Source organism: Pleurodeles waltl, chromosome 7, assembly GCF_031143425.1.
Source record: "Pleurodeles waltl isolate 20211129_DDA chromosome 7, aPleWal1.hap1.20221129, whole genome shotgun sequence".
NCBI classification, from domain to species: domain Eukaryota; kingdom Metazoa; phylum Chordata; class Amphibia; order Caudata; family Salamandridae; genus Pleurodeles; species Pleurodeles waltl.
This window is the reverse complement of record NC_090446.1, coordinates 1446409679-1446422630: the sequence shown is the minus strand read 5'-3', so window position 1 is coordinate 1446422630 and position 12952 is coordinate 1446409679. Positions and strand designations below refer to the sequence as shown.

The 12952-nt window shown below is 45.7% G+C and overlaps 1 protein-coding gene across 1 annotated transcript in view; it reads right to left on the bottom strand.

The window, feature by feature from the left end:
- Positions 1-12952, bottom strand: part of LOC138246462 (alpha-tectorin-like) — a 270914-nt gene that overhangs the window by 103987 nt on the left and 153975 nt on the right. Inside the window, exon 10 of the mRNA XM_069201099.1 lies at positions 5570-5835. Coding sequence (XP_069057200.1) covers positions 5570-5835 — 266 coding nt within the window. The remainder of the gene's footprint in view (positions 1-5569; positions 5836-12952) is intronic.

Sequence of the window (12952 nt, the reverse complement as noted above, 5' to 3'; positions counted from 1 at the left end):
CTGGCTCATAGTTCTCCCGTCACCCCCTGAGATGAGGAGAGATGTGGTGTAAAGCAATACGAGAATTACATTCGCCTATAACATGCTGGCAGTCCACTCTAGAGACCTAAGGTTAGATGAGATACTACTCACCTTACCATACATGGATTTCAGAAGATCATGTTACACAGTAAGTGCACAGTTGTAGACATCTTTTTCTCTTTTGTATAAGAACAATGATTTTCTAGAAAATAAAAGCTCCAAAGGGGCTATGAAACTTTGAGAATTTCAGATTGCATTTAATTGCATACCTTGTTGAGGATAAACTGTCATTTTACATGTTTCCTTTATATAAATGAAAGGCTAGAATAATATACTGATGGAGGGGCAGGAGGTGGCTTTATATTTTGTAATTTGTAAATATTTTGAGATCTCATAAAGCTAGAAAATAATTGTGTTAAACTTTAGAGGTCTGAAAAATATGAAGGGATCTGGGATTCTCTGGGCTTTTGGGAGGCACTGAAGGAAAATCATGTAAAACATAACAAATGGGGCCATTTGTCATGATCATCAAACTCAAAGCTGGCTCTATATTTAGTAATTGTAAATATTTTGATATCTCATAAAGCTAGAATTTAATTGTATTAAACTTTAAAGATCTGAAAAATATGGAGAGATCTAGGACACTCTGGGCCTTTGGGAGGCACTGAAGGAAAATCCTGTAATAACAAAATGAATGGGAATTAATATTCTCTGTATCTAATTAGTACAACATTACTTCTAGTACAGATTAAAACAAAATCTGTTTTTTTACTTGAGAACAGAATAGTATACAACTTTGTGAACAAAGCACCTTTTTTATCTTTGTATCCAAGCCACAGGGTTAGAGTTGGATTGCTAGGTGTTGGTCTGTAAGGAAGGAGGAAGTTACAGGAGTAAGTTAGTGTAGGATTGCACCTGGGCATTAGAGCCTCACAACCTTGTATGGACATGTTGTCCGCTATGGTGAGATTTATTGTTTCCTTGAATATAACAACTAGTCCACCTCCTCTACTTCTAATGCCATTTTGTGTGACAGTTTCATTGCCCAGACGAACGGCTTCATGCAACACTACAGTCACGTCATATCCCATCCATGATTCAGTTATGAAGAGTAAGTCATGTTGTGTGCCAATGAGTAGGTCCTAGATAAGGTGATTGTATTTAGAATGTGATCGGGCATTTATTATTAGGCAGCCTAGGGTTGTGTTTTGGTGGTGCTGTGACTTGGTTTGTTAGAGTAGGAAGTAGAAGTTGTAGGTAGTGTATTATTAGTGTTGGTATTGACTGTATTAAGATGGTATTAAGGTTGTGAGGAGTGGCATGTTGCTCATTTTCTTTGTGTCTGTTTAGGATGGAAGGTGTATGGGTTAGGGGTTGCGGTGGAGCTTGTGGGTCATGTTTCAATGCTGTAATTTGTACAATGGATGAGAGACGTGTGAATGACTGTTGTTGTGTTTGTTATGTGTGCTCGGTGTTGGTAAAGATAAAAGATTTGGGAGAATAGATGGTTTAGGATCTGAATTATTTGTGTAGTCATGAGGGTCGAAGTAGGTGTTTGTTTCTATTTTAGGACGGAATATAGAATGAAGTTGTGTGTGTGATATTTTGATGTGCTGGTGTGTGTTATGTTTTGCTTTTGTGGAGTAGGGAGATGAGATACTGATGTGGTGAATTTCTGTGAAGGATTTGGATATAAAGTATTGTTGGTGAGTGGAAGTTGTGTGATAAAGGAAGTGGTGATATGCATTGGAGGAGAGTGTATGTAGTTTGCTAGAGGGAATAGACAGGAGTTATGAAAGTATGAACTAGATTTGGTGGCAGGAAGAGGTAATATATGTGGTGAAGTGGAGTGTAAGGATTGTTTGCTTGTGTGTTTTTGGTACAGAGAAGTAGATGGTAGTGTTGGTGGTTGATAAGAAACAGAGTTGATTGTTGAGACATTGAAGTGTGGTTTGGGTTTGTTGGTTGTAAATGAGTAGTGTGCATTTGCTGAGTGTGTGTTATTATGTTTGTGGATGTTGATGGGTTAAGGTGGTGGCTGGTGAATTGTAAAAAGGGCAGCACTTCTGGCTCTAGGCCCGAACCAGCATGAACAGACAACTGACCTTGCCGTCACCGCCCTTAGCCTCGATGCCTGGGCTGAGACACCCTGAGCCTTAAGTTTATATAACCCTAGCTCACGTGACCTCTGGCCAATGGGAACCCTAACCTTAATCCCAAGGACCAATGGGAGACCTAGCCCTCTTAACCAATCACAGCTCCACCCTTAGCAACCAGTCAAAAGACAAACCCTAAGCCCTAGGTCCAACAGACACACAAGGCCTATGAACTAATCAGAGCGCTAGACCTAGTAGCCAAATCAGAACACTAACTGTAAGCCCTATGTCCAATAGAAGCTCTAGCCTTAGGAACCAATCAGAATCCCAGATCTATCAGCCAATCAGGATTACAACCCTAAATCCTAACTCCAACAGAAAGCCTAGCCCTAGGAACAATCAGAACCCCAGACCTGTCAGCCAATCAGACCTCTAACCCTAAGATAAACAGTACAAAGTCTGGGTACTTACCACCTTCTTTGTCTTTGCCCACTGCGATGTTTAGGGCACAGGGAGGCTGGGGCTACAAAATGAGGGGTGGCTGTCTTGGGGTTTCCTCCACAAACTTAAAGACATATGCAAGATGTGAGAGGAGGCTTCAGTGTTGCTTGGGAGCTAGAGGGCCAATAAGTAAAGCACAGACTGGGGAACGGGAACAGGGGAGGAGGGAGAGGCTTCTTAAGTCAGGACGCAAACAGGCTCAATCCACACTTTGTAGTTCCTGTTCAATCCTACCGGTAAGGTCCAAATCTATTGCAGGGAGTACCTCTCCCATAGGATAAACGTAGGTTAAGGTATTATAGTTATTAAGTGCTACCTTTTCATTTTTTAATTCACATCTATTTATATTAAGTGCTAACTTTTTACTTGTAACATGCAGAAATGTTATGTTTGGACTCAAATGAATTGTAATTTAAAAAACTCTTTTATAGTAAATTCAGATCTTAAGTCACAATTCTGAAAATACCACTTTTAGAAAGTTAGGTAGGTAAAAGTTGCAACAAGAAATTTACTTGAAAACAGTGTTTTCAATAGATTGGTTATATATTTATGATGTATAAAAATGAGATCCGAAGTGAATTGAATGGTTATTTGGCCTATATGAGAAATTTGAGGAAGAAATACATCTGAAAAGCAGGTTTATGAGTTTTCTAATTTATATTAGAAAAACAGATATTTAACAAATAACCACAGGGGTTCAAAACATAAATTGCTGCACTCTTTTTTCCATCACAAAAATACCTACCTTATTAATACTCATGATATAGGTCTCACTTTGTGATCCACTGGGAATCACAAAAATTACAGGGATGGTGGTCTGCTGGGGTCAGCAGATCACCATGTCTGTGATTGCTTTTCAATAAAACAATCTTTTTTTTTTAATGCAGCCCGCTTTCCTTAGATGATAATGGGATGCATTTAACAAAGAAAATGAAAAGTTTTCTTTTCATTCTTTTTAAAGCTAGACAGGCAGTCTAGCTGCCTGCCTGTCTGCCTGCCTAACTGTTCCGTGGGTCCACTGCCTGCTCTTATAAAAATGTTTTTACAGACATTCACAAAGGCGAAGGCGTCACAAAGCAAATGGGTTTCAACCAATTTCAAATTGGATGTAACCTGCAATTGTTTTGCAACCGCATTTAAGTCTCAAAATATTCAAACATACCTCTGCAATTCGGTATTAGGAAGGGACTCCCTAAACATGCCCCTTTTCTATTGCTGAATTGCAATGCCAACAACAGGTAACTGAATTGCAATTTTGCATTGGTACATACCAAAAAGCTTTTTAAATGTCACAAATGACCCGATTCTGCAAATTGGACCATTTGTGACCACTAAAAAGCTTTGTACAACTGTCCCTATAATCTGTATATGCCTCAGATTTTCACATATTGTCTCGGGTATATTCACAAAAACAGTATTGCAGCACTGACAAGTACTGGCCACTTAGTATATAGTTAAGTCTGAGGCCATAAAGAAGACCTGCAGTCTGTGTTTTGATCACAGTTTTGCTGCAATGCACACTGACATACTCAACAGAGCCAGTAGGTCTAGCTTTAATGTTATGACAAATGCAAACACAGAGATGCAGAAATATATTTTCAATTAATATCACACTAGAGCTAAACCAGTAGGCATTGGCCAATGTTCGGGGTGCTGGTGATGGTAGTGTTGGTGGCAGTATTGTTTAAGTATTCTTGTTGGTGGTATTGGCGATGGTGATAATGTTGGGATTAGTAATAATCTTGATGTTGGGGTTAGAATTAGTGTTTGGGTGGAATTGATGGTGGTGCTATTGTATTAGCATTGGAGGAAACATAGGTGGTAGTTATATTAATGATTTTGATATGTTGTTGGTGTTACTGTTGTTGATGGTGGTATTGGTGGCTTTGGTTGCAGTGGGATGGTGTTATTTAGGTGGAATTAGTAATGTTGTTCTTGGTAATGGTGGTTGTGGGATTGGATTTTGTGGAATGGTTGGGATGGGATATTGGTGAGGTATTGATGCTGCTGATTGTGACATTTGTGGTAGTGATACTGGTATTGGTGGTGGCGTTGAAGGTGGCGGCACTGGTGGTGATATTGGCGTGACAGTGATGGTATCAGTACTAGTGGTGGTATTCATGGTTGTATTTATGGTGCTATGGTATTCCTGGTGGTGACAAAGGTGCTTTTGACATTAATGGCATTGGTAGGTGTGGTTGTAATGGTGATGGCATTGGTGGCAATTTTGGTGTTGGTGGCAGCATTGATGATGTTTTTGTTGGAAGTACTGCTGGCGTGGTACTGGTCAAGCTTTGGTATTGGTCATGTGCTTTTGGTGGTTGTGTGGTATGGGAGGTGGTTTAAAATTGGTTTTGGTATGGTATAGTTGGTTATGGTATTGCCAGTGGCGGTGGTGTATTAGTCATGGTGGTGGGATTATTGGTGGGGGTAACTTTGGAAATGGTATCGGCTTGTTGGTAGTTTTGCTGGTACTGCTGAAGGTGGCATTGTAATTTGCAGTGGTAGTTGTATTACATGTGTGGGATAAATAAAAGAATGTGCCCTTGTGGTTGTTGAGTGTCCTTTTTAAATATAAAATAGGCCCTCATTAATTGCAATCAATTGCGGTGGAAATACTACTTAAGACGGTGATCTGACACAACAAACAGCCAATAGTATAAGGTAAGAGAGAAATGTGCCTTATAGACATGGTACAGAGGTCTGGAGGTTGAGGAAAGTGATGAGGAAAGTAGGGATCTTCCAGTTTTTGAACTTGAAAATTCTGTTCACATACTTTAAAATTTGTTAATGTCAGCAGATAATGTTCGAAACATTCAGCGATATATGCACATGAAACATAATGCATGATACTTCTTTGAAGCAGCAGAAACAGGTAACAGGTAAAAACAGAGAGGTGGCTCATTGGGTAAAACTAGAAAAATACCATAACACAACATGAAACATCTTACGGCACTGAACCAAGGCTTGCCATGGTGGAACCGTCACTCCATGGAGCTTGCACACCTCTTCATAGGATGCAACAGCTTCACACAGCATTCCATCCTCCAGTCCATGGTGGCAAATGTCATATTTGCACGAAGTGTAGAATGGAGCAGGATCCTCATGCCAGTGGCACTCAGCAAAAGGTCCAGAGTGGTTGATTAGGATATCACAAGACTTGTCGCTACCATGGGGGCTCTGGCACACTGATGGCAGAGCGGCTTCACCTCTACATCTAGAAGGAAACTGACATTAGTTCAAACCCCATGCAAATATTTGAAAATGCTGTTTAAGATACTTCTATTAAAAAGCAACATTTTGGCCAAGATGCGTTTGTAGGTTGGATGTGTCATTTGAGTATGTTTAATGTTTTCAATGAAATCCTCTTGTTCCAGGGTGAGTTAGAAGTGCTATATCCTAGTAGATGACATCCTGGAAAAGAGTCGGTTTAGTGGCTAATTGGTCAGAACCAGAAAATCTGGATTCCGATCTCAGCTTCTTCACTTGAAGGCCCATCTCCAAGCCCTATCTCTTTATGTGCGGAGTCTGCGCAGTCCAAAACTTACTATTAATACATAGTTTGTGAGAAAAAAAAAATGTAAACTTACACAAAAGTGTTCGTTCACCTTTGTGAATCAGGTCCTTCATGTGGATCCTGGCCAAAATATAATATTTTCTAGTTTTATAAGGAACCAGTAAAAACATGCACAACATTGCTATGAAGGATAGTAGCTATCAAGAATCGATGGTTCCTGAAATTACACAGTTACCTAACACCCTGGCCCATTAATGAGTACCCGAGTATTAGGGTACATTTGTAGCTTCTTATGGCTGTGTTCTGGCTTCGACTTGATTATGTTCTCTTATTGATTAGAACGAATTTTAAGAGATAAGCATGTAAGCATACAAATTCTCACCTCTGATTTTAATTCACTCCTAACCTTTGACATTTCTTGTTTTTTTGCTGGGCAAATTAATATTTAATTGTTTGTGCTATCATTGTATGGCGAAGCCGTTTATACAATCAAGTGTGAGCTTTCAGTGAATTCCCCTTTTAATCAAAAAGCATACATGTGGGTGCCTAGAAGACCAAATAGCACCAGTATGTCCTCCTCCACCTGGGTCCATATTTATGGGCCATTGGCGTAGGGTAGCACCTCAAGTCTTATTGCTGTGCTGCTCTAGGCCAATATGAAAGGGCAGGAATGCACGTATTTATGAAATATGGTGCATTCCTGTCTTTTCCCCCTGCACTGGTGCACAGTTTGCTGCCTAGCGCTAATGCAGGCATGGGTTTCTGCATTGCACGCAGGATTCTACACAACAACAACACTCCAGAGAGGCGTTCTCCTCTTTCTATGTGTCCTGTAGAATGCAGCACACATGGAAAGAGGAAAAAAAATAGGAGAAAAAATAAATATTTCTCCTTGTTACGCCTGTTCTGGGGAGGCTTAAGGTTTTGGTGCTGCATCAGGTTTTCGCCATTAATTAAATCTGGGGCACTGTCAAAATCCATGAGTGTTGCGTGGGAAAACCCACTGCAATGCCCATGGAACAGCCCTCCTGGCTATTTTACGCCCCCTGGCCCAGAGTAAGGCAATGCAGCGACTTACACTGTGTTGCCTTACTCAGTATCCATGAAAAGCCATGCAAAGTGGCATTGGGTGGCCTCATATATATGAATGAGAGGCATTCCCTGCTGGAGTGTCAAAAAAAAGTGGCGCTCTGGCAGCACAAGCCTCTCGTAAATATGCCCCTTAGTTTCTCACTGTGGCCATCACTGTGGAAACTACAGACTGGCACCATAGTCATACATCCCTCTGACAGGTACCTCATTACAAGCAGACCAGTTAAATGTAGTTACAGCTCACACTAATTGAAAGGGGCAAGCTGGGCGGCGTGCACGCGGAGGGTAGTAAGAAATTAAATACAAAATATATATTTTTTAAAAACACTTACCTCTGCTCCTGTGCTGCTCCTCTGCCACCTCCCAGCCTGCCCTGTGACAATCCTGATGCACAAGCCAGGGCGCTCCCAGGCAGAGTGGGAGCCTGTGCAGGCTCTCTCCAGCCCAGCAACTGTGTTGCTGGGCTGGAGAAAGCCTACAGCGCAGGTGTGTTTGGCTGGCCCTAGACGGCCTTCCAAACACACATGCACTCTGTGCACTCCCCCTCAGTGCACGTCACCCCGTAACCCCACCCCTTTTCCGAAAAAATGATCTTAAACACAGTTTATGATTATTTTTCGGGAAAAGGTTAGCAGTTGTCGCTGCTGGCACACGACGATGCTCCTCCGCCCCTATGGAGGAGCCACCCCTGGTTAATAGTGTTAATTGTGATATGTGTTGGAACTGTTATCACTGCAAGTATCGCAACTGTGAGTTCTGTGATAAATATCTGGAGGCCAAACCTGGTGTTTACCCGAACATCTGCATATTATTCCCCAAAAGTCGTAGCAGCGAGATATGTATCACACCCAATAAATTCCGACTCACCAGATTTTGCCAATTACTGGGCCACTCGTAATGAGGACATTTTATAATATCTTAGCTATTTTTAGTCCATTTCCATATTTTCCATTATTGGGGTCTTAAGAGGGTTGAGTTCAAACTAACATTCCTGCCTTATAAGTATTAGTCCTCCCCTTAGTACATAGCAAGCGCCAATCATGAGAGGCCTGGGCACAGTAATATTTTATTCTGTGGTCCCTTTCTATTGGCATTCCTTCTGTTATATAAAAATTTCGATTGTATCTGAGTGATACATTGGATAAATGCAACCTGTGACAAAATGTTTGTTTCGGCGATAAAGAAAATTTCTTTAACAAAATTGTTGTTTGGCTGGGACTAATATTTGTATCATAGTGTGGGTGAAGGTTGCCCCAATGTTTAGATCTTTTGACTCTCTTGTTTTGCAAAATTCAGCTGTCATATAATCCTTCTTAAAAAATGATGGCCCAAATTTAAGAAGGCCTAGTGCCACATTAGCGTCATTTGTTTTATGTCAATGTGGCACTAGGCTTGCAAAACTGCTGTGCCATGTTGACAAATTGGCGCGATGCATGCTTTGCGCCACTTTGCAACCCTTTGCGCCACATTATTCATGTACCATACATAATGATGCAACCAGCGTGTTCCGGGGTAAGGAGGACCACAAAAATGGTGCAGTGAAATGTACAAGACTTCATTGCACCATTTTTGGCATCATTTTTATCACCTGCTGAAAGCAGGCGTTAAATGTATGCACCCATTGGAATCAATGGCCCTCCTTGCACTTTGCTCCACTAGCGTCAAAATGTTTGACACTAGTGGAGCAAAGCATCAGAAATGCTCGACTTATGGAGAACAAACACCACAGGGAGGACTCCCCAGCGACTACGAGACCGTGAGTAGCCAGAGTTGACCCCCCTGAGCCCCAACAGCGACGCCTGCAGAGGGAATCGCGAGGCTCCCCCCTGACCGCGACTGCCTGCTTCAAAGACCCGACACCTGGTAAAGACTCTGCATCCGCAGCCCCCAGGACCTTAAGGATCCGACCTCCAGTGCAGGAGCGACCCCCAGGTGGCCCTCTCCCTTGCCCAGGTGGTGGCTACCCCGAGGAGCCCCCCCCTTGCCTGCCTGCATCGCTGAAGAGACCCCTTGGTCTCCCATTGAAATCTATTGCGAACCCGACGCTTGTTTGCACACTGCACCCGGCCGACCCCATGGCGCTGAGGGTGTACTTTTTGTGCTGACTGGTGTCCCCCCCGGTGCCCTACAAAACCCCCCTGTTCTGCCCTCCGAAGATGCGGGTACTTACCTACTGGCAGACTGGAACCGGGGCACCCCCTTCTCCATTGAAGCCTATGCATTTTGGGCACCACTTTGACCTCTGCACCTGACCGGCCCTGAGCTGCTGGTGTGGTAAGTTTGGGTTGCCCTGAACCCCCAATGGTGGGCTACCTTGGACCCAACTTTGAACCTTGTAGGTGGTTTACTTACCTGCAAAACTAACAGACACTTACCTCCCCCAGGAACTGTTGAAAATTGCAGTGTCTAGTTTTAAAATAGCTATATGTCATTTGTGTGAAAACTGTATATGCTATTTTGTTAATTAAAAATTCCTAAAGTTCCTAAGTGAAGTACCTTTCATTTAAAGCATTACTTGTAACTCTTTAACCTGTGGTTCTTAAAATAAACTAAGAAAATATATTTTTCTATACAAAAACATATTGGCCTGGAATTGTCTCTGAGTGTGTGTTCCTCATTTATTGCCTGTGTGTGTACAACAAATGCTTAACACTACCCTCTCATAAGCCTACTGCTTGACCACACTACCGCAAAATAGAGCATTAGAATTATCTCGTTTTGCCACTATTTTACCTCTAAGGGGAACCCTTGGACTCTGTGCATACTATTCCTTACTTTGAAATAGTACATACAGAGCCAGCTTCCTACATTGGTGGATCAGCGGTGGGGTACAGGACTTTGCATTTGCTGGACTACTCAGCCAATACCTAATCACACGACTAAATTCCAAAAATTTTCATTAGAAACTGATTTTTGAAATTTGAGCTATTTTTCTAAATTTTTAAAAGTCCTGCTAGGGCCTTGTGTTAGTCCCTGTTAGCATTTCCTTTAGAGTTTAAAAGTTTTGTAAAAGTTTGAATTAAGTTCTAGAGATAGTTTTAGATTCTTAAAAAGTATTCCAACTTTTAGAAAAAAAGGGGGTGATTCTAACCCTGGCGGTCGGTGATAAAGCGGCGGCCAACCCGCCAACAGGCCGGCGGTCAAAAAAATGTAATTCTGACCCTGGCGGGAACCGCCAACAGAGACCGCCACTTTAACACTCCGACCGTCACGGCGGTACAAACAAACAGCGCGGCGGTCACCGCCAACAGGCAGGCGGCAGACAATGTACCACCCACACTATCACGACCCACCAATCCGCCACCTTTTCCGGGGCGGGAGCACCGCCGATAAAAACACGGCGGAAACAGACTACGAACGGGAAAACGCTCACCTCTACGCACTCCACGAGGAATCAGGACAGCATGGAACCCGAATTGAACATCATACCTGCTCTCGTCTACCTGCTCATCTACCACGAGTACGAACTCCGGCGCAGACGACAACGGTGAGTACTGCACCTACGACACACGGGAGGGGGGAGGACGAAAGGTTACGGGCACACACATATGCGACACCCCCCCAATATGTACACACCAATGCAGAGCAACAAGTCACAGTGACACCACCCAAACACCCGTAAAAAATGCTATGACATAATCAAATTGGGAACAAATATTTATGTACAAAATAGCTTTTTAAAAGTATTGTTCAACCATCAAAAAGAATTACAAATCAAAAAAATGTTTACACAGCAGTGGATAACTGAAGCAATTAGTCCTGCACATCTTACGGAATTAATATGTCCGTGGGCCACAGTGTAGCGAAACAAGGGCAAAGCCCACACAGGAGACCTGAGTCCTTTGGAGAGAACACTGCAGGGGCATCTGGTGACAATACTACAGGCACCTCAGAGGGAAGGGAAGGGGGGGGCACCACAGCCACATGAGTCCACGACGCCAGATCCACGAAGGGCCCACCATGCCCACTGTGCCATCCTGGGGAGTGCAAAGCCACAGTCTCTCAAAGTCCCTACAGTGGGTGGCTTGCCCACTGTACCATCCTGGGGAGTGCAAAGCCACAGTCTCTCAAAGTCCCTACAGTGGGTGGCTTGCCCACTGTGCCATCCTGGGGAGTGCAAAGCCACAGTCTCTCAAAGTCCCTACAGTGGGTGGCTTGCCCACTGTACCATCCTGGGGAGTGCAAAGCCACAGTCCATCAGGTGGATAAATGTCTCCACTGGACAAGGAGGATGCATGGTGGGCACAGTGAACCGTGAACAGTGCTTGAGATGAAGGGCCCAGCGGAGCGGTGCTTGAGACGGCGGTGCCCAGCGGAGCGGTGCTTGAGACGGCGGTGTCCAGCGGAGCGGTGCATGAGACGGCGGTGCCCAGCGGAGCGGTGCTTGAGACGGCGGTGCCCAGCGGAGCGGTGCTTGAGACGGCGGTGCCCAGCAGAGCGGTGCTTGAGATGAAGGGCCCAGCGGAGCGGTGCTTGACAGGAAGGGCCCAGCGGAGCGGTGCTTGACAGGAAGGGCCCAGCGGAGCGGTGCTTGACAGGAAGGGCCCAGCGGAGCGGTGCTTGACAGGAAGGGCCCAGCGGAGCTGTGCTTGACAGGAAGGGCCCAGCGGAGCGGTGCTTGACAGGAAGGGCCCAGCGGAGCGGTGCTTGAGACGGCGGTGCCCAGCGGAGCTGTGCTTGAGATGAAGGGCCCAGCGGAGCGGTGCTTGAGATGAAGGGCCCAGCGGAGCGGTGCTTGAGATGAAGGGCCCAGCGGAGCGGTGCTTGAGATGAAGGTCCCAGCGGAGCGGTGCTTGAGATGAAGGTCCCAGCGGAGCGGTGCTTGAGATGACGGGCCCAGCGGAGCGGTGCTTGAGATGAAGGTCCCAGCGGAGCGGTGCTTGAGATGAAGGGCCCAGCGGAGCGGTGCTTGAGATGAAGGGCCCAGCGGAGCGGTGCTTGACAGGAAGGGCCCAGCGGAGCGGTGCTTGACAGGAAGGGCCCAGCTGAGCGGTGCTTGAGATGAAGGGCCCAGCGGAGCGGTGCTTGAGATGAAGGGCCCAGCGGAGCGGTGCTTGAGATGAAGGGCCCAGCGGAGCGGTGCTTGACAGGAAGGGCCCAGCGGAGCGGTGCTTGACAGGAAGGGCCCAGCGGAGCGGTGCTTGAGATGAAGGGCCCAGCGGAGCGGTGCTTGAGATGAAGGGCCCAGCGGAGCGGTGCTTGAGATGAAGGGCCCAGCGGAGCGGTGCTTGACAGGAAGGGCCCAGCGGAGCGGTGCTTGACAGGAAGGGCCCAGCGGAGCTGTGCTTGACAGGAAGGGCCCAGCAGGAAGGGCCCAGCGGAGCGGTGCTTGAGACAGCGGTGCCCAGCGGAGCTGTGCTTGAGATGAAGGGCCCAGCGGAGCGGTGCTTGAGATGAAGGGCCCAGCGGAGCGGTGCTTGAGATGAAGGTCCCAGCGGAGCGGTGCTTGAGATGAAGGGCCCAGCGGAGCGGTGCTTGAGATGAAGTTCCCAGCGGAGCGGTGCTTGAGATGAAGGGCCCAGCGGAGCGGTGCTTGAGATGAAGGGCCCAGCGGAGCGGTGCTTGAGATGAAGGGCCCAGCGGAGCGGTGCTTGACAGGAAGGGCCCAGCGGAGCGGTGCTTGAGATGAAGGTCCCAGCGGAGCGGTGCTTGAGATGAAGGGCCCAGCGGAGCGGTGCTTGACAGGAAGGGCCCAGCGGAGCGGTGCTTGACAGGAAGGGCCCAG